Source organism: Camellia sinensis, chromosome 6 (genome assembly GCF_055761805.1).
Source record: "Camellia sinensis isolate YWXY chromosome 6, ASM5576180v1, whole genome shotgun sequence".
In the NCBI taxonomy this organism is placed as follows: Eukaryota; Viridiplantae; Streptophyta; class Magnoliopsida; order Ericales; family Theaceae; genus Camellia; species Camellia sinensis.
The window spans coordinates 198287958-198307532 of record NC_138966.1 but is presented as its reverse complement, the minus strand read 5'-3'; the positions used below and the strand labels follow the sequence as shown (position 1 = coordinate 198307532).

Sequence of the window (19575 nt, the reverse complement as noted above, 5' to 3'; positions counted from 1 at the left end):
AATTTTTTTTGTAGTTAATGAAAAAAATTTCATTTTTTTTTAGTTACTAAGATTGAAAATTTATTTGTTTCATTTTTATTTTAATTAAAAAAAATATTATTATTATTTTTTATTTGGTAGAAGTAGGGGTAATATTTTAATGAAAAATATTTTCCACTAAAATAAAAGTTTATTTTCTGTGGTCAATGAAAAATATTTTTCTACGGCCTATTTTTTTTGGTTAGTAAAAATCATGAACTATTTTTTTGTGGTAGAGGAAAGGGAGCGACATTAGCGGTGGAGGTGGTGGATAAGAGATGATGGTGGTGGTGGTGGTGATGGCGAAAAATATTAATGGTGAAGTTGTGGTAGTGGTAGTGTAGATGGAGTGACAGGGGCGAAAGAGAGGTAATGGTAGTAGTAGTGGCAGTAGTGGTAGTGGTGGTAGTGGAGTGGTGGCGATGGTAGTAGTAATGGTAGTCGTAGAGGTGAAGTGGCGACAGTGGAAGTAGTGGTGGTGGTGGAATGACGTTTGCAGTAGTGGTGAAGGTGGTAGAGGAGATGGGTGGTGAGAGAGAGAGAGAGATGAGTGAGAGACGGATAGAAGAGATAGAGAGAGAGAATAGAGCGGGAATGGAAAACAAAAACAGGCGGGAATAAAAAATATATTTTTTTTTTGTTAGAAATGAAATTTAAATAACAAAATAATGTCGTTTAACTTTCCTTTTTTTTTTTTTTTGCGACGGGAGTTGCCGTCGTCAAAAAAAATATATTTTTTGTTAAAATATATATTTTTTTGTAATTAATGATTTTTTTTTTTTTTTTTGTAGAGGATAGAGAGTGGCAGTAGTGGTGAAGGTGGTGGTAGCGGCGAAGGAGATTAATGGTGAAGTTGTGGTAGTGGTAGAGTAGATGAAGTGGCAAGGGTGAATGAGAGGTAATGGTAGTAGTAATGGCAGTAGTGGTGAAGGTGGTGGATAAGAGATGATGGTAGTGGTGGTGGTGGTGGTGGTGGTGGTGGTGGCGGCGGTGAAGGAGATTAGCGGTGAAGTTGTGGTAGTGGTAGAGTAGATGAAGTGGCAAGGGTGAATGGGAGGTAATGGTAATAATAGTGGCAATAGTGGTAGTAGTGGTAGTGGTGGCAATGGTAGTAGCAATGGTAGTTGTAGAGGTGAAGTGGCGACAGTGGTAGTAATGGTGGTAGTGGAATGGCGTTTGCAGTAGTGGTGAAGGTGGTAAAGGAGATGAGTGGTGAGAGAGAGAAAAATGAGTGAGAGATAGATAGAGAAGAGAGAAAGAGAGAGACAAAGACAGAGTGATGAGCGAGAGAGAGACAAAGTGGTCTCTAAAAGTGCATTTTCTTGTAGTGGATAGATAAATCGAGAGGGAGCTCAGTAAATAGAGAAGACAGAAGGGAGAGAGTGAGCAACGCAAACATAGTGGGAGAGAAAGAGAGAGAAAAAGAGAAGAGAGAGAGAGAGGGACAAAAAGATAGAGAGTGAGAGACAGAAAAAAGATAGAGAGAGAAGAGAGATGAACGAGAGAGAGAGATAGAGAGAAGAGAGATGAGCGAGAGAGACATAGAGAGAAGAGAGATGAACGAGGGAGAGAGATGAGCGAGAGAGACAGAGAAAGATGAGAGAGATAGAGAGAAGAGAGATGAGCGAAAGAGACAGAGAGAGAAAAGAGATGAGAGAAGAGATAGATGAGTGAAAGACACACAAGAGAGAGAGAGAGAGAGAGACAGATAGACAGAAAGAAATGAGTGATGAGTAAGAGAGAGAAAGAGAAAGAGAAGAGAGAGAGGAAGATGAAAAAATGGGTGAAAAGATAGAGACAAAGAGAGAGGGAGAGAAAAAAAAAGCGCAAAGAGATAAACGAGAGAGAGACAGAGAGAGATGAGCGAGAGAGATAAAGAGAAGAGAGATAGAGAAGAGAGACGAAGAGAGATGAGAGAGATAGACAGAGAGAAAGAGAGAGAGAGAGAGAGACAAACAGACAGACAGACAGAGAAGAGTGATGAGTGAGAGAGAGAGAGAGAGGAGAGAGACAGAGACAGAGAGATAGAAAGATGAAAAAATTGGTGAAAAAGTTCTGTGTCTAAAGCCTCATTTTCTAGTAGTGAGTCATCTCTATCATTCATGGGTAGAATAGAGGCGCGGATTTGGGAAATGTATATTTTATATAAAAATCAAATTGAAATATTTTATATAATCACACCTATTTAGGGAGTGTGATTAAAAAGTAGTAATGTATATATAATCACACTTTAATTAAAATGTGTGATTAAAAAATATATATATAATCACACTTATTTAAAAAGTGTGATTAAAAAGTAATAGTGTATATATAATCACACTTTAATTAGAAGGTGTGATTAAAAAATATATAAATAATCACACTTTAATTAGAATGTGTGGTTAAAAAATATCTATATAATCACACATATTTAAAAAGTGTGATTAAAAAGTAGTAGTGTATATATAATCACACTTTAATTAGAAGGTGTGATTAAAAAATATATAAATAATCACACTTTAATTAGAATGTGTGGTTAAAAAATATTTATATAATCACACCTATTTAAAAAGTGTGATTGAAAAGTAGTAGTGTATATATAATCACACTTTAATTAGAAGGTGTGATTAAAAAATATATAAATAATCACACTTTAATTAAAATGTGTGGTTAAAAAATATCTATATAATCACACCTATTTAAAAAGTGTGATTAAAAAGTAGTAGTATATATATAATCACACTTTAATTAGAAAGTGTGATTAAAAAATATATAAATAATCACACTTTAATTAGAATGTGTGATTAAAAAATATATATATAATCACACTTGTTTAAAAAGTGTGATTAAAAAGTAGTAGTGTATATATAATCACACTTTAATTAGAAGGTGTGATTAAAAATATATATATATATAATCACACTTAATTGAAAAGTGACATAAAAAATAAATATTATCACACTCAATCAAATTAAGTGTGATTAAAATATCAATCTAATTTTTTTTATCACACTTCCAATAAAAGTGAGATCTTTTTTTTTGTCAAAGTGTGATCTTTAACTATTTTTGTAGTAGTGCACTCCAAGTAGGGATGTCGTCCCCAACCTTTTCTTTCCGTCCGTCGTTGGCCATCTATTCTTCTTTCATTCCCACAGATGGCGCCAAATTGTGTGTGTCAATTTCCGACCACACTGCCAAACAGGTACTCAGCTGGAGAGCACTGGCAGAATAGATTAAGCCCGAACAACCTATCATAGAAAGATAAGATACCGACGGTGGTTCTTCCACCCGGGGGTGCTCCGACGATCAAGTCAGTTATCTCTCAAAGATAGCAAAAGTGTTTAACTCACTATTCAGAATACAAAAAACGTACCTTAAACCCACGAGGGTGCCTTACTTTTATAATCAACATTGACCCGATCCCTGTAGAAGCCTAACTTCAATGAACTCTGGCTCAATGTCCATCCAGGACTCTCAAATAGATAAAGATAAACTCCCTAAAAGCATTATCCCTATCCTGGTTGAAGTCCCCCCTCATTCTAGGACTTCTTATAACTTATCCGCTCCTGTCAAATTCCGGTATCTCTGTAGATAACCTCAACCTAGCCAAGATTACCTCGGTGTCAAGTCAAGGACACGTGGCACCTCAGCTGGCACTTCGGTGCTACCTTGGCCACGTGTTTGCTATCTAAAAAATATGTCTCCACAATATAATACTCTAACAACAAGAGAAAGGTATATCAAAATGTCCAAAACAAGAGAGCACACAACTGAGTTGTTGAATAATTCAATAATACGAATATAACTTTAACAAATTTTTTCCATTATTTATAATCATAGTTATTGGGCATGAATCTTTTATCACAAAATTCATATATATATATATATATAATTAAATAATTGTATCTCAAGATTCTTATATTTTGAGATTCTTATGACATCATAATGTTAAAAGTATGAGGAATATGAAATGAGTATTTGAGAATAGAAGACTTATGGGCCAATTGTTCAATCTTATTTCGAGATTTTTCTATTTTGAGATTTTTATCGTATTATACAATTAGAAATATATGTTATTCATATATTATGTGATAAGAATTTTGAAGACATTTAAAGAGAGGTTAGTAACAAAAATCAAATTAGAACTTCACGCATACTTGTCCTATTTAGCAATGACTTTTTTAGTTGGTTTTTTGACTTTTTTAGTATGAGACTTTTTTTATTTATCAGGTATTTTTTATTGATTTTTTTGACTTTTTAACTTTAGAATGATGGATTTTTTTTGTCCTTTTGTGATTTTTGACTTCTTTTTTTTTTTTTTTAACCCTTTTGTGATTATTTAACCCAACTCAAAAACCAAACAACCCCTGCTATTCTCAGGTTGAGCAAGGATCCTCTAGAGTGATTTTTTCCTAAAGTTTCCTAAAGTGCTACAGTGTATGGTTGAGATTTACTGGCAAGTCACATCAATTTTTCTGATGTGACTTGCCAGTAAATCTCAACCACACAATATAGCACTCTAGGAAACTTTAGAAAAATTTCACTCTAGAGAATCCTTGGTGTCTCAGGTTAGGTGTCATTTTGTCTCCAAAAGCCACCTAACCCCCAAAATGTTCCAAAGCAGCATTACTATACATTCACTTCTCTGCTATTCTCGGGTTATTATCCAAACATGGAAGGCTTGAGTTTCTTTGTTGGAGTCATAGGTGAATAACAATCCTCTTCCATATATACACAGTATTATATATATATATATATATATAAGTGTGTGTGTGTGTGTGTGTGTGTTTGGGGGGTGGGGGGCGTTTGGGGATGGAAGAGATATTATTAGAAAAACTCATTTTCTTGATTTCTCTTCTTGCATGCAGGCAACATAGTCTCAGTGCTGGTCTTTCTCTCCCCCATGTGAGCTCTTTCAAGCCATTAATACTTTTTTTAAAAAATTCTTTTCTTTGCTTTGTTTTTGGAAGATTATAGTATTGTGATATGTTGGTATTGACGATCAAAATGTTTGTGAATTAATATGCAGAGGTACTTTTTGGAGAGTGATAAAGCACAGATCAACTGAAGAGTTTGAAAGCCTTCCTTATATTTGCACATTACTAAACTCATCTCTGTGGACTTACTATGGAATTACAAAACCTGGTGAAATACTTGTTGCCACTGTTAATGGCTTTGGCATTGTTGTTGAGGCTGTCTATGTCACTTTGTTTCTCATATATGCACCCAAAGGAATGAGGGTAACTTGATCATCACCACCATCATCTTTGTCTTCAACACTGTCATACTTTTATTATGATTATTTAATGTTGGGACAATCATGTTTGTTTTGTGGGTGTAGGCTAAGACAGCCATTCTAGTGGGGATTCTAGATGTGGGATTATTGGCAGTAGCAATAGCAGTCACTCAACTGGCAATGAATCGAGATGTTCGCATCGATGCAATAGGGTTTATGGGTGCTGCCCTCAACATCATCATGTATGCCTCTCCCCTCGCAGCCATGGTAACAACCTCCTCCTCCTCCTCCTCCTACTTCCAAGGAGGATGTGCATATTATAATTATTACAATTTTTTTATACACTCCTACTTCCAAGGAGGATGTGCATATTATAATTATTACAATTTTTTTATGTGTATAAAATTTAATCAAAGAATCAGATATAGGCATATGCTATGAAAAGATTGTGTCCGATTCTATGATAAAATTTCTGAATATTTAATTCATTTTTTTATATGTATATATAATTATTGTTACTATGTGGTGTTTTGGGAAGTTGGTAAAACTGATTTTTTGACTTTTTTGATGACTTTTTTTTGACAAAAAAACTGACTTCTTTAGCTAAAAAACCAAAAAAACTAATTTTTTAACTTCTTCCCAAATTGCACCTATATACGGTTTATTGTGTGGCTGTGTGTCAAATTTCCTGCCACACATGCAATATATGATATCTTTTTTTGATGTTGTCCCACAGTCCAATTAATATGCATGGCCAAATGTCTTGCATAATTTATTTTTGGAAAAATTTTAAAAAAATAATAATAATAATTCAAAGTTTGATTTTTATAATAAAATAAATTTCAAATTTTTAATTTTATCAATTGAAATCCTAATTTGATTTATTTCCAATCTAAATTATCTATCTATTTTCATTAAGTAAAAAAAAATATTAATATATATATATATTTCTAAAAATTTCTTCTTCTCTTTTTTTTTCTTCTTCAGAAAACAGTGGTGACAACCAAGAGCGTAGAATACATGCCATTCTTCCTCTCATTTACCCTTTTCTTGAATGGAGGCATTTGGGCTTTTTATGCTGTGCTAGTCCATGATTTATTTCTCGGGGTAATTTCTAATTTTTAATTACCGCCATTTCATGACTAATAATCTTTATATTTTACTTCTTTTGTTAATTTAATAATTGTAGTTTTAATTAAAAGAAATTTATCCTTTAATTGTGTTCCATGTACCTTGTATCTAACAAAATTTAAATTATTTTAAAAATGAGAGACGAATACTTTTAAATTCTACTAATAAGGTTAAGTTTGGCATATTGTAAAAACGCTAAAAAGTTACTCAAAAAGTTAAAAAATTAATATTATTCATCAAAAGTCAACAATTACGGCTGCACAACTCTCAATTCTAATTTTTCCTTACAAATCAATTTTTATAATTTTTTATTACACATTTTTTCATAAAAAGTCAAAAAGTTAAATATTTTCTTCTTCAATTTTTTAGTCCAAAAAGACAAAAAATGCACTTATTTAGGACACCATAAACAACTCCTAAATTATCAGCTTTTTGTTTAAAATAAACACTAACTTATAACAAGTTGACATGTAACTGCACCTTAGGGTGTAATGAGAAAATATTAAAAGTTCGAACTGATGGCCTAGTGGTGACCCCTTTAAATAATACACTTTTGTATTTTAACTTTACTAACAAATTTAGGATGCTGACAAAAAAACAAAAAAAAAAAAACCGAAGTTGGTAACTTAAAACGGTGAGTTGTGATTGATTTGGGGCTAAACTGCCTCAAATTCCAACATGGAGGACAAAGTAGAGGAATAGCCAACGAGGGTAGTGTGTGTGAAAATTAGTTTTAGAAGATAATAACCATTGTTGGATGTTTTGAATAAAATCTCAGTTACAATAAGGTCACGTTTGGCAAGACCAACCAACCTATGCAGTCAATTCACTCCCAGTCACAGAGTTGTCAATGGGTCGGGACTGGCAGTCTCAATCATTCACTAGCTTCTTCCAAACCCATACCATACCCCCACCCCACACCACCCATTTTCTCTTTCCTTTTTTTCTTTTTCCTTTTTTTCTTTGGACAAATTACCTGTGTAATTCTTATAATTTGTTTTTGGTGTCAATTCATTTTTTATAATTTTAATTATATTAATTTTGCTTTTTAATTTTTCAAACTAAAATTGAGGGGCAAAATACTTTCCTAAAAATGATCGAGGGTTGGTGTCCCATTCGAAATTGTCTATTTCCTTTTGAATTAGTCATTTTATGCTTGATTTTTGTCCAATTTTTCAAACAGATGCTATTAATGGGCTAAATTGACACAACATAAAAAATTAAAGGGAAAATCTGATACAATTAAAATTACATAACTAGATTGATAGAAGAGGCAAATTACATGAATCACAAGTATAATTTGCCTTTTATGAGCATATTTGGGACTTCGCTTTGACTAATCTCTAAGGTAATTATCAAATTTAAGCCTTAGGAGTGATTCAAAAGAAGTGAAGAATAAAACTTTAACCATTGACCCACCGCTTGAGGTTGGAACTCATAACTTAATGAAAGTCATTGACCCTGAAATGCAATTATATTCATTCATTTGTAAGAAATATTCTTTTATGTCCTTATTAAAAAAATGGACAACTCAGTTTCAGTTAAAGCATACCCAAAAAAAAAAACAAAATGTACGCAACCTTACTCTATTTTTACGATGTGTTTGGTTCAGGGATTTGAGGAGGGATTTGGAAAGAGAAAGGGAAAAGTTAGGTGAAATGTGAATAAAATATACCTACATTTCACCTAGTTTCACACATCTTTTCCCTTTCTCTTTCCAAATCCCTCTCTAAATCCCTCAACCAAACACAGAAATGATGTTTTTTCATACACTGACATGTACATATATGTATCTTTCGTAGTTGTATGAAACAAAAGCAGACACCTTTTTTCTACTTACTAAAGATCATGCAAATTTGGGGGTTATTTGTATAGGTACCAAATGGGACTGGTTTTATACTTGGAATTGCACTGCTAGTGCTATATGCTATATATAGAAATGCCAAGCCAACAAGGAATACTACTTTTGATGTATTGGAAGAGGGCTGCAGCCAACATGAACCCCTTATCCCTTCTTCTCATCAATTCATATCGTACGATGGACGATGAGTAAAGGCTCGATCTTGTTATCAATTTATTTCATGATAAAAACATATTTAAATGCGAAAAGCACTATATATTTTTAATTTTTTGTTATTATTTTATATCATCGTATACACGTGAATACACGAAACAAATGCTGCAAAGGACATACAACTATATTTGTGCCATCATGTTTTCTTTTATTCTTTTAGTTTGTTTGCTTTGCTTCGATATATATATATATATATATATTTTGCATTATATATATTGATATGTTGTAAGAATTCTTTGGTCATGTTTGTTTGGGTGGACATGAGTTTGGGATTGGACTAATAGTCCAATAAAATTATTAATCCGATGTTTGGTTAAACAATTGAAGTAGAAACTAATTATTTTAAACTTGACTATTAGTTAAGATAGGATACGTAATCCAACGGATTCGTAGTCCTAGGACTATTAGTCATAGGAATGTTAATCCAGTCCGCCCAAACAAACACGGCTTTATGTATGGAAGATCAATGCATTGTTTTCATGAGAGGACAGGTTTCATAAATTGAATTGGTTTCAAGCTCCAAGTATGTGATGTAAATGAAAATTTTCAATTGAACCGAACATCTTATAATTGGGGCTAGTTTTTTATGTGGGCTTTTTCTGGGTTTCATTTCACATTTTGATATTTTGCAATCCCACTTGCTTCTAGCCCAACAAGCACTTCTGCGTTTCCCAAAGTGGCCCAAAATGTGGAAACAAATTCAATTACAAACCTGCCAGTCAACCGATATTTATATAGATTTATAAAACGAATCACGTTATTAAAGTTCAACTTGTAATCGATTTTTTAAAAGTTTGGCTGTAATCAATTTATTATGCAAATTAAGGAAACTTATCCTGAGCTTGTCTTGATAGTATCTAATTTAAATCAATAAGCTTAAATCTATTTTCCAAATAAATGATTTTTATTAAATTATTTTATTACAACCCATTTTAACCGTTCAAACTTGCCCTCATACTATTTCTAATTTCAATCCCGCAACATAGCTTGAATTTTCTGTGGCTTGAGTAGTCCGAAATCCCAAAATGACGTCATTTTGGAAATTATTATTGTTAATTTTTTTTTTTTTACCCCTTTTCTTTATCCTTTTTCATAACTCAGAAGAAGATGAAAGAAGAATGCAGAACAACAAGAAAGAAAGAAGATAAGAGGAGATCATCAACACGACATCATCATCATCATCATCATCAACAACTAACACATCATACAGAAGAAGAAAAAGAAAGAAGAAGAAACACACAAATCAAACCCCCTCACACACACACATCTGGAAAATCAAATCCACACACACACACAAAAACACAAATCAAACCCACCCACACATATACAAATTTGGAAGTCAAATCCATGAAACACACACACACAGTGGTGGTAATAGCAATGATGGCTATAGAGTGATGTAGCGGCGACAGTGGTGGTCACAACCACTCCCTCTTCCCCCTTCCTTCTCTCTTCTCTTTTCCTTCTCTCTTCTCTCTCTCTTCCTTCCTCCCTCTATTTCTGTTTTAGATATAAAAGAGGAACAAAAAAAAAAAGAATTTCAAAACAACGTCGTTTTGAATTCGGACCACTCGAGCCACAATAAATTCGAGCTCTGAAGCATTTTTCTTCTAATTTATATTGACAATGACCTGGCTGCATCATTGTCAAGTTGCTTGGCAAATCACTATACATAGGGCCCATGAAAATCACCATGTTGAAGCTTATGATTTTAAATGACTATAATTTTTGAAATGTAGTATTGGGTTAGCTTTGAATTTGTGGACACCAGATCACCAAGTAGAGACTAGGGCATGTATGCCATGCATTTTTCATGTGACCCATTCATGGGCAATCACACTCACATGGGAAACAACATACCACCAACGTGATGGAACTTGGAATATTGGAGATTTGTGTTTAGTTATCATTTTCAAAAATGATTTTTTGTTTTTTTTTATTTTTTAAAATTTTAGTCTTTTTTTTTTTTTTGATATATCAATATTAGATGTATGTAAAAAGTAAAAATTTTAACCAAAATATAGAGAAAAAAAAATACTAAAAACTAACAAAAACCCAAACAAAAATGCACACAGTTTTTATTCTAATTTTTGTCTATTTTTAGTATTTTTTAAAAATATTTTAGCTAATTTATTTTATTTTTTAAATGTATCTTGATTAGTTATATCTAAAAAGTACAAAGAAGTGATTAAAATATAAAAAAATACTAAAAATAAATGAAAACTCATTTAAAAAATAATTAAAAACAATCAAACCAAATAGATACTCCTGTTTTTTAATCTTTTTTGGCCTAAAAATTATGGTTTTCATTACTTTGTTTATGAAAACACCAAAACAAATATATGGCAAATAAAATGATACAGTTATTTTATTTTATTTTAATAAATGTCATCACTAACACAAATTTCTACAGTCACCATTAAATGCAGATGTAAAAATTGTTGCATTTCCAATTTTGTATCATAATATTTATATAGCCTAATCACATGTTTTACTTTGATAGTTTAATTCTTTAAATTAAAAAAAAATTATAAATTATTTATACATAAAAATTTAGAAAATCAAATGGTGAAAGCCTTTTGTAAGTCAAAAGTCAAAAGCTGTTTTTAACCAGCTTTTTAAAGAACTCTTATTTATATATATATATATATATATAGGAGTATTTTAAAAATTTCATTAAAAAAAAAAAAACGAACTTTTTAACACTTTTAGTCCAAAAAAAAATCACAAAAAGAAAACGTTTTTTAACCAAAAAAAAAAAAAAAATTTCAACCAACTTCCCTAAACACCTCTCAATCAATCCTGCTAAAGATCTATAGACGAGCCGAATATCAAATTTGTCGTATTCCTTGGAAAGTGGCCTATTGTTATTAATGTCATAGGCCTATGTTTTACCCATGATGTCTCTACTTCCAAGTTTGTTTGTTTAGGCCAAGTTTGGGATATTCCCAAAAAGTCAAAAAGTCAAAAAGTTACTCAAAAAGTTAAAAAGTTAACACTATTCACAAAAAGTCAACAATTACGGCTGCACAACTCTAAATTCAAATTTTTCTCTACAAATCATTTTTTACAATTTTTTATTACACATTTTTCAATAAAAAGTCAAAAAGTTAACCCAAACATCCATATTTTCAACCTCAATTTTTTAGTCCAAAAAGACAAAAAATACACTTATTTAGTCTTCCCAAACTTGGCCTTAGTTATTTATTTATTTTTACCCAGGATGTCTCTACTACAAAGTTTGTTTGTTTATTTATTTTTAAGATTCAAGTTTAGACTTTTTTTTTTCTTTTTTTTTTTTTTGTCTTCTTATTTTTGTAGCACTCGCAAGTTGGGCCACTAGGCCCATTTTCGTGGGATAATTGGTTAGTCTTTGCGTGGAGCGTGGATTGATTTTTTAATTATTTTAATTTAAGTTTAAAATATTTCGTTTGAGATGAATTCTTTAAGTTTTTTTATTTTTATAAAAAATAAAATAAAATAATTATAATTTAGATGCAATATTTTATTTTATTAATTTTTTAATCTATTTTATCTTTTTGTAACTATTTTAACTTAGACTTTTTATGCCAAACACAGCTTCTACGAGGCAAATTGAGTTTCAACACCTAGGCCTGCACTCAACCCAAGGCTTAGGTCTATTTTGAAAATTAAGTTAACTTCTCAATTTTTAACTTACTTTCTTCTCTCATAAAAATGTCAAAAAAATAATTTTTAACCATATTCTCAAAACACTCTTTATTTGACCTAGCCCAATTCATATGGAATATTCGTTTGGATTGAGGAAAAGTTTGGAGGACAGGAAGATCTGCTAAGAGCATCTTCAGTAGATTCCTCAAATCCATTCTTTACCTACTTTAGAGCGTCTTTTTTCATAAAATCAACCCTATCAACTCTCCTAAGCCTCTGTTTTTGGGTTTTTTTTTTTTTTTTTTTATTATTTTAATCACAAAAGATAAAATAGACTATTTTAGTCATAAAAAACAAAATATCACATTCAATTTATAATCATTACAGTCTTCTCTCACAAAAAAAGTCAAAAAGTCCTACCCAAACCAAACTTTTTAGCCCAAACTAAAATAACTAAAAAAATCAAAAAGCCAACCCACTGCCCAAACTAAACATAAAGCAATTACCTAATATGAGAAAGAATAATGCTTGGGACCCCCTTTTGGGGGTCACCCCCTCACCCCTTTGCCACGTGGCGGGTGGTGATTGGAGGAACAGGAAAAAAAAGAAAAAGAAAAAGTAACCAATGAGAGAGAGAGGAGGTCAAAGGGGGTGGGAGAAAAAGGGGAGATGAATCATTGTTCTATAAGAAATGCCACAGCTGCTTCCCAAATATAGGAAGCAACTGTTCACCCCTCCCCCAAAATATAAAATTATTTTTTATTCAACCATCATTAGTTCTTGAGCATCTCCATGTCCAAAAATATAAAATATAAAATAATTAAAAATAATATTTTATTAGAATAGAAAAAAAAAATAGAGGATTTATTTGGAGAAGTAGATAAAAAAAGTGATTTTTAAAATAAGAAATAAATTTTTAATAATATTTTAAGATAAAATAGAAATAAGCTAGTAAGGATACTCTAAGTTACGGGTATTTAGGCCGAATGATAAACCTTTGTTATTACTATCATATTGTTAAAGTAACTCACATTTTAAATTCTAAAATTTCTACTTTTTTTTCTCATCTCTTAATAAAAATGGTTGCAATTTATTAATAAGACATTTAGATGCAAGTTATAATTTATGAACTTATATTTTATTAAGTTCTAGTTAAGATTTTTTAGACTTTTAAATCTCATTAAATTTTTAATAGTCAGAATTTCCCTTCAAACAATATTATTAATCATTTATGATTATCTATAAAGGAACGTGATGATTTAACATTTATTTTGATTTTCAAAACTTTAAAACATCAACTTTTAAATTGAAAAAAGTTTTTTAAAAAAAATTGCACAAAAAAAAAACTAAATTTTCTTTGAAACAATTGAATTTTTTTTTATGCGAAACTAAAAACTTTGTGTCTATAAAGGACAATGATGATGGAATGTTGATGTGCAAAACTAAAAAAAAAATTGATAATATTCTCAATTTTAAAACTGAAAAAACGTTAATGTTCTCAGTTTTATTAGATTGTTTAATCAAACCAATAAATAGAAAGACAAAAATATTTAATCCAATGTTCTTTTTTTTATCAATTAGTGAAATAATCATCTACTATGCAAAATTAATAATGTTTTCACTTTTAAAAATTAAGAAAATTTAATAATATTTTCAATTTTACTAAATAGAATTTATTAATTTAAAAAAATTTAAGTAAGACATGAACTACCATAACATTTATAAATAAAACCTCTAAGTGATTAACTCTTTATTAATTGTTTTTGTTAAATTTCAATGGTGTGCTAAATTGTTGAGCCAAATCTAATTTTAATTATATTCATAAAAAATATTTCATCCAATGGTTTGCCAAATCTTTAGGCCAAGTTTGGGAAGACTAAAAAAGTGCACTTTTTGTCTTTTTGGACTAAAAAATTGAGGTTGAAAATATGGATGTTTGGGTTAACTTTTTGACTTTTTATTGAAAAATGTGTAATAAAAAATTGTAAAAATTGATTTGTATGGAAAAATTTGAATTGGGAGTTGTGCAGCCGTAATTGTTGACTTTTGATGAATAGTGTTAACTTTTTAACTTTTTGAGTAACTTTTTAATTTTTTGGCTTTTTTGGAAATACCCAAACTTGGCCTTAGTCACGATCTAGGATCGTCAATTTTTATAAATTTTTTGTGTTATTATTATTATTTTTTTATTTATCAATAATGTACAGTTAATTATACATTGTGATCAAAAAACTTAATTCATAATCATATAATAAAAAATACATTAAAGTATGGATCGAATTTTGAAACAAAATATGCCTCCGTTTGGGAAGTGGGTTAGCTTTTTTATTTTTTGACTTTTTTAGCTATTTGAGCCTAAACTCAAAAGATTGGTTTTGGAAGGGTTTTATTGCTTTTTGGCTTTTTTGATTTTTTTTTTGAGAAAATAGTTTAATGATTATGGATTGGATGTGATATTTTGTCTATTGTAATTCAAATAACTTATTATGTCTTTTGTGACTCAAAGAGCCAAAAGAATCCAAATAAGCCCTTCAAAAAAGACACCATAAATATCACATTTATTATTGAGTATGACACTGACATCTCATTAACTTTAGAACTGCATCATACATCTCACTTTTAAGATTATTTTTTAAAAAAATTAAATTAAATAAACAACACTAAAATCTCCCAACTATTTATAAATATTATCTTAACCCCACATCTATTAATACGTATATTTTAGCTTAATTATAATAGTGCTTGAATTTCATATCCTCATGCAAAATTTTAAAAATGATCAAATTACTCAAATTTATATTATAGCCGAGGGAAATGATGATTGATAAGGGATTGTTGATGCAATTAATTCAAAAAATTATGGATCATATAAAAGAAATTATAATTCAATACAATTTTTAGAAGTTAATTATAAATTTATGAAAAAATAATATTTTAATTATTGTACGGGGAGCAAATATTCCGGCAAGCCCGTACTCCTTTTTTCCGAGCTCCGTCTCTGTCCGATCACCTGCGAGCCAATAAGGGTGAGCTACTCGGCGGTGTGTAGCCGGAAAAACCCTCCGACGGTCAAGTTAGCACACACCTTAGGATAGAGAGAGAGAGGAGTGTTTGAGTGTAAGAATTTCTTTACCAAAAATGTTCGTGTCCACGCGTACGGGGGGCGTTCACATGCATATATACCCTCTGCGCTCCATATCTACTCCCAGTCATCTCCTGACACGTAGCTCCGCTATCCCATCTGTCAGCATAAACCTTGCTGACCATCACCTAATCTCAACTGCCTGCCTTCACAGCTGGAGCTCGGCAGCCGAGCTGCTCTATCCACTGCCGTGCCGTGCTTCATACCCAAGCGCTTCACTGGCTAAGCCCAAGGAGGACCAGGCTAGGCTGCATCTCGGCAAAGCCCAGCCCGAGGCACCTCCTGTGGTCAGCCTTACTGCCGATCAAATGATTATCTCGGCTAACCACACCTTTCCGGGCGCCGGTCATTCAGCTTGACTGGCTCCGCCTTTGCCTGATCAAAGAGCTCGGTTCAACCGAGCACTGTCTGCCGAGCAGCTTCTACGGTCTAGTCGGTACATGCTTGGCCCAATTTCTGTCCGGCCCAACTCCTGGCAGCCCGTCAACAGGCGGATCGCCGGTCATCTCGGCCCCATGCATCATTGGGCTCTCAAAATGACCGGCCGTTACCTCGGCCCAATTCCAGACCATAAATCTCCCTCTCAATTGCCCCTTAATTCCATCTGCGCGAGCGTGACTGGGATTACCTATACTTCGACCGTGGTAACATTTCTTCGGTCTTCAAGATGCCAAAGGGCGACCGGGCTAGTCAACATAACCGTCTGCAAACTTGCCCGGTTATGCTTCTTGGCTGACGTCCTTTTCTTCGAGAGTAGCCCGGTTGGCTCTTCGACTCTTCAACCCGTCTCTTCAGTCCTGACGTCGCCATAAATGGGGACACGTGGCGGGCTGCCATTGGTTATCGAGCAGCCAACCCGCCGTTTTTGCCAGAATTTTGAATTTGGGCAGTCTCTCTCTCGTCTATACATACAAGACCTCTTCATACTCAACTCGCTCCTACTGCTTCTCTTCAACCCTACGCGTCAGAGCTCAAGCAACTCTCTCTCTTCCTCGTCTGCCATTCTTCGTGCTCGAGGGAACTGTTCCTGCCCTTCACTGGTAAGTCCTTCTACCCCTAGTTTGTTGTTATCTTCTCTAATATTACACACATTAGGGCACTAAAACGTAGCTCTTAGGGCATAGGCAATAGAAACTGTCCCAAACCTCCCACTGTTCTTGGTGTTCTTTATTTTCCTGAAGAACACTGAAGAACTGGGGCGGACAGGGCTCCTAGTCTTCATTTGATCCAAAAAACCAATCTAACCGAGCAAATAACCTGTTTGCCTATATCCCAGCAAAAACCGAGATAACAAAAGGACTTGGCCGCTCAACTGGGCTAACATCTGGTCTGCTTGGGCGACCAAGCTCCTTAGCTAGATTAGACAACCGAGGTGGTTTGGCACTCTTAATGACCGAGCTAAGGTCCAGCTCCTTTCACGCGACCGCGCTCACACTTACACTTGCCATCCTTTTCCTGCAGAGTCCAAGGGGACCACTGTCCATTCCTGAGGCTCTCAGGACCGAGCAGCAACCAATTACCTCAGTGCCAAACCCCTCAGCCGAGCTATACTAGGCCGGCCACAAATGAGAAAATTTCGCTTCCTAGTGGATACTCCGGCCGCGCTGGCTGCGTTCAGGGAGGAGTATGGCGTCCCGGCCGATGTCCACCTAGAGCTCGCACAAGAAGAGACCACGCCTTGGGGTAGAACCGAACAATGCCCCTTCACCGTGCTATCAATCGTCGAAGGAGGCCTCCGCTTCCCTCTGAACCCACTCATCACCGAGTTCCTACGCCGAACCGGGCTAGCACCCACCCAAGTGTCCACCAATACTTACCGGATAATAAACGGCGTGCACGAGCTAAACAACCGGTTAGGCATAAGCCTAGGTTTAGCCGAGATCCTGCGCCAATATACCCTAGGCCACACCGGCGACGGTCTCGCCTATTATCTCAAGATTAGACCGAGCAGAGAGAAAATCGTAACCGGCACACCAAACAAGGATCTTCACGACGATGACTTCTTCTGGGTGTCTGGCAATTACGAGACAGCCGAGGTACCAGGCTGGATGATAAGCAAAAACTTTGGAAGCACATGTAAGCCGCGCAAACTATTTCGGTTAATAAACTTTCTTCGTGTTTTTGTACTTAATTATTTTCATTCTTGTTTCTTTTGCAGCAATCCAAGCCTTGCAAGCCAACTATCATTTCCTCAAGATAGAGGCAATCAGGACCGCGCTCCGCTGTCGCGACCGAGATTGCAACCAATTGCTCGGCTATAGTCCCACATACAGATACTCCGTTCCTCGCCGAAGTAAGATTACAGACTTCCTACGCGCTCCAACACCTCCACCAGATCCAACTTTGCCAAACGTTCCCCTCATTCGCCTGACAGAGGAACAAGAAATGGCCAAACGAAGCAGAATCAAGAACCTGCTCACTGCCACATCCGCCGAGATGCCGAGCGTTGTCACTCGCTCGCCAGCCGCCGGTCAATCCAGTGGCACTGTGGTCGCTCTTGCCTCACAAGCGACTGGGCAGTCCAGCCGAGAACCTACTCCACGACGTGCCGGTAAAAGAGCTCGGGCAGACCCATCCGCCGAGCTAGTTGCCGAGCTGACTACCGAGCATCCATCTGACGCCCCAGTGCCAGCCTGGCGTCCACAGTTGAAGCACCGGGGTCAAGACATCCCGGCCATGGCTTCAATCAAGGGCGACAAAGAGCATTTGCTCGCCTTTGATCTTACCAAAGCTCTTCTACTACCGAGCGACGTGGTTGGCAGCGACCACGTCCCTGACACTCGGTTGGTCAAATCGTCAGTAAAGTCTATGGCTAGGGTAAGTCAATGTTCCTCTGAAAATTGACAAAATTTGCACAAGTGTTTGCCCGGTTTCTTTTCTAATCAACTTTGCTTTTTTGCAGGCCATTCAAAAACAACATCTGGTTTTGGAGGGCATCCATAGACTTCGGCAAAAGGCCAATGACATAGCCAGCCAAGTCGAGAGCCTCCAAGCCGAGCTCGGCCGGGCAAAGTCTTCACTTGAGATGGCTAACGCCGATAACAACAGATTGCTCGATCAGCTGAATGCGGCTGAGAAAAAACAAGATGAGCTCCAGACCGAGCTAAGCAAACTCAAAAAGTCGCAGAAGAAAGATTGCCGGGCTGCTAACAACGCCGGCTTCAACGAGGCCGAGCAGAGCTATAAAAAACAAGTCTTTGCAAAACATGACATTTACTTCAAAGCTGGCTGGAAGTCCGCCTGCGAGCACCTCGGCCAGGGCTCTGACACCGACGTATTTGCCAACCCTCCTCCTGCTTCGCTGCCGGTCTACCTCGTGCCGTATGCAAATGACGTCTTCAGCGCTTTGCAAGCTGAGGTCGAGGAAGGGCTTGAAGAGGGAGAGGCCGAGACAGAATCTGAGGCAGAGGATGCCGAGGTGCAAGAGCAGCCCGGCAATGGCGAGCCCGGTGCCCAAGACATAAGTCCAATCATCAACCTTGATGCCGCCAAGGACGAGTTTACCAATTTCTCCCCCTTAGTTTAGTTTTCCTTTCTCTTTTGTATTTTTGCTTTCAACGTTTCTGATGTAACCGGGCTCTGTCCCCACCTTTTGTATGGACTTTCTTATCAATGAAAAACTCAAATTTTGCTAAGTGTTTGCACGGTTGTTATCAATTCCATCTTCGGCACATCATCTTGGTATTAAATCATAGATTGAAAGACACATCGTCAACCGGAATACATAACTCGGCTGAAATACTTGAACAAAACGAGTTCTTAAACCGAAACAACCATCTCGGTTGGTAATAACAAAGTTGCACAAATCACCAACTCTTCTAACCGGAGTAAATCATCTCGGTTGGGAATCCTGAGTTGGACTAAACACCAATTCTTCCAATCGGAATGAACCATCTCGGTTAGGAATCCGAAATTGGACGAAACACCAACTCCTCCAACCGGAGTAAACCATCTCGGTTGGGAATCCGAAGTTGGACAAAACACCAATTCTTTCAACCGGAATAAACCATCTCAGTTGGGAATCCAAAGTTGGAGGTAACACCAACTCTTCCAACTGGAGTAAACCATCTCGGTTGGGGATCCGAAGTTGGACAAAACACCAATTCTTCTAACCGGAATAAACCATCTCGGTTGGGAATCCAAAGTTGGAGGAAACACCAACTCTTCTAACCTGAGTAAACCATCTCGGTTGGGGATCCGAAGTTGGACAAAACACCAACTCTTCCAACCAGAGTAAACCATCTCGGTTTTTACATTAAAACAACAGTCCAAATGCTAAAGCAAAATTACTTCAATATATTGACAAAAAGAATTACATTTTGTAGTGCAATGCCCAAAAATCCCTTTGCATAAGAAAAGAAAGCA

At 35.1% G+C, this 19575-nt stretch overlaps 1 protein-coding gene across 2 annotated transcripts; it reads left to right on the top strand.

Moving 5' to 3' along the window:
* The first annotated feature begins 4552 nt into the window (after positions 1-4552).
* LOC114292730 (bidirectional sugar transporter SWEET17) lies at positions 4553-8651 on the top strand. Of its 2 annotated transcripts, XM_028236756.2 has the most exons (6): positions 4555-4703; positions 4866-4902; positions 5027-5237; positions 5339-5500; positions 6221-6340; positions 8240-8651. In XM_028236756.2, the coding sequence occupies exons 1-6, from the start codon at positions 4670-4672 to the stop codon at positions 8411-8413; spliced, it is 738 nt and encodes a 245-aa protein (XP_028092557.2). In that variant the 5' UTR covers positions 4555-4669; the 3' UTR covers positions 8414-8651. The 2 variants fall into 2 exon arrangements, with proteins under 2 accessions (XP_028092565.2, XP_028092557.2); XM_028236764.2 differs by lacking the exon at positions 6221-6340 and having other exon boundaries at positions 4553-4703.
* The last annotated feature ends 10924 nt before the right edge of the window (positions 8652-19575 follow it).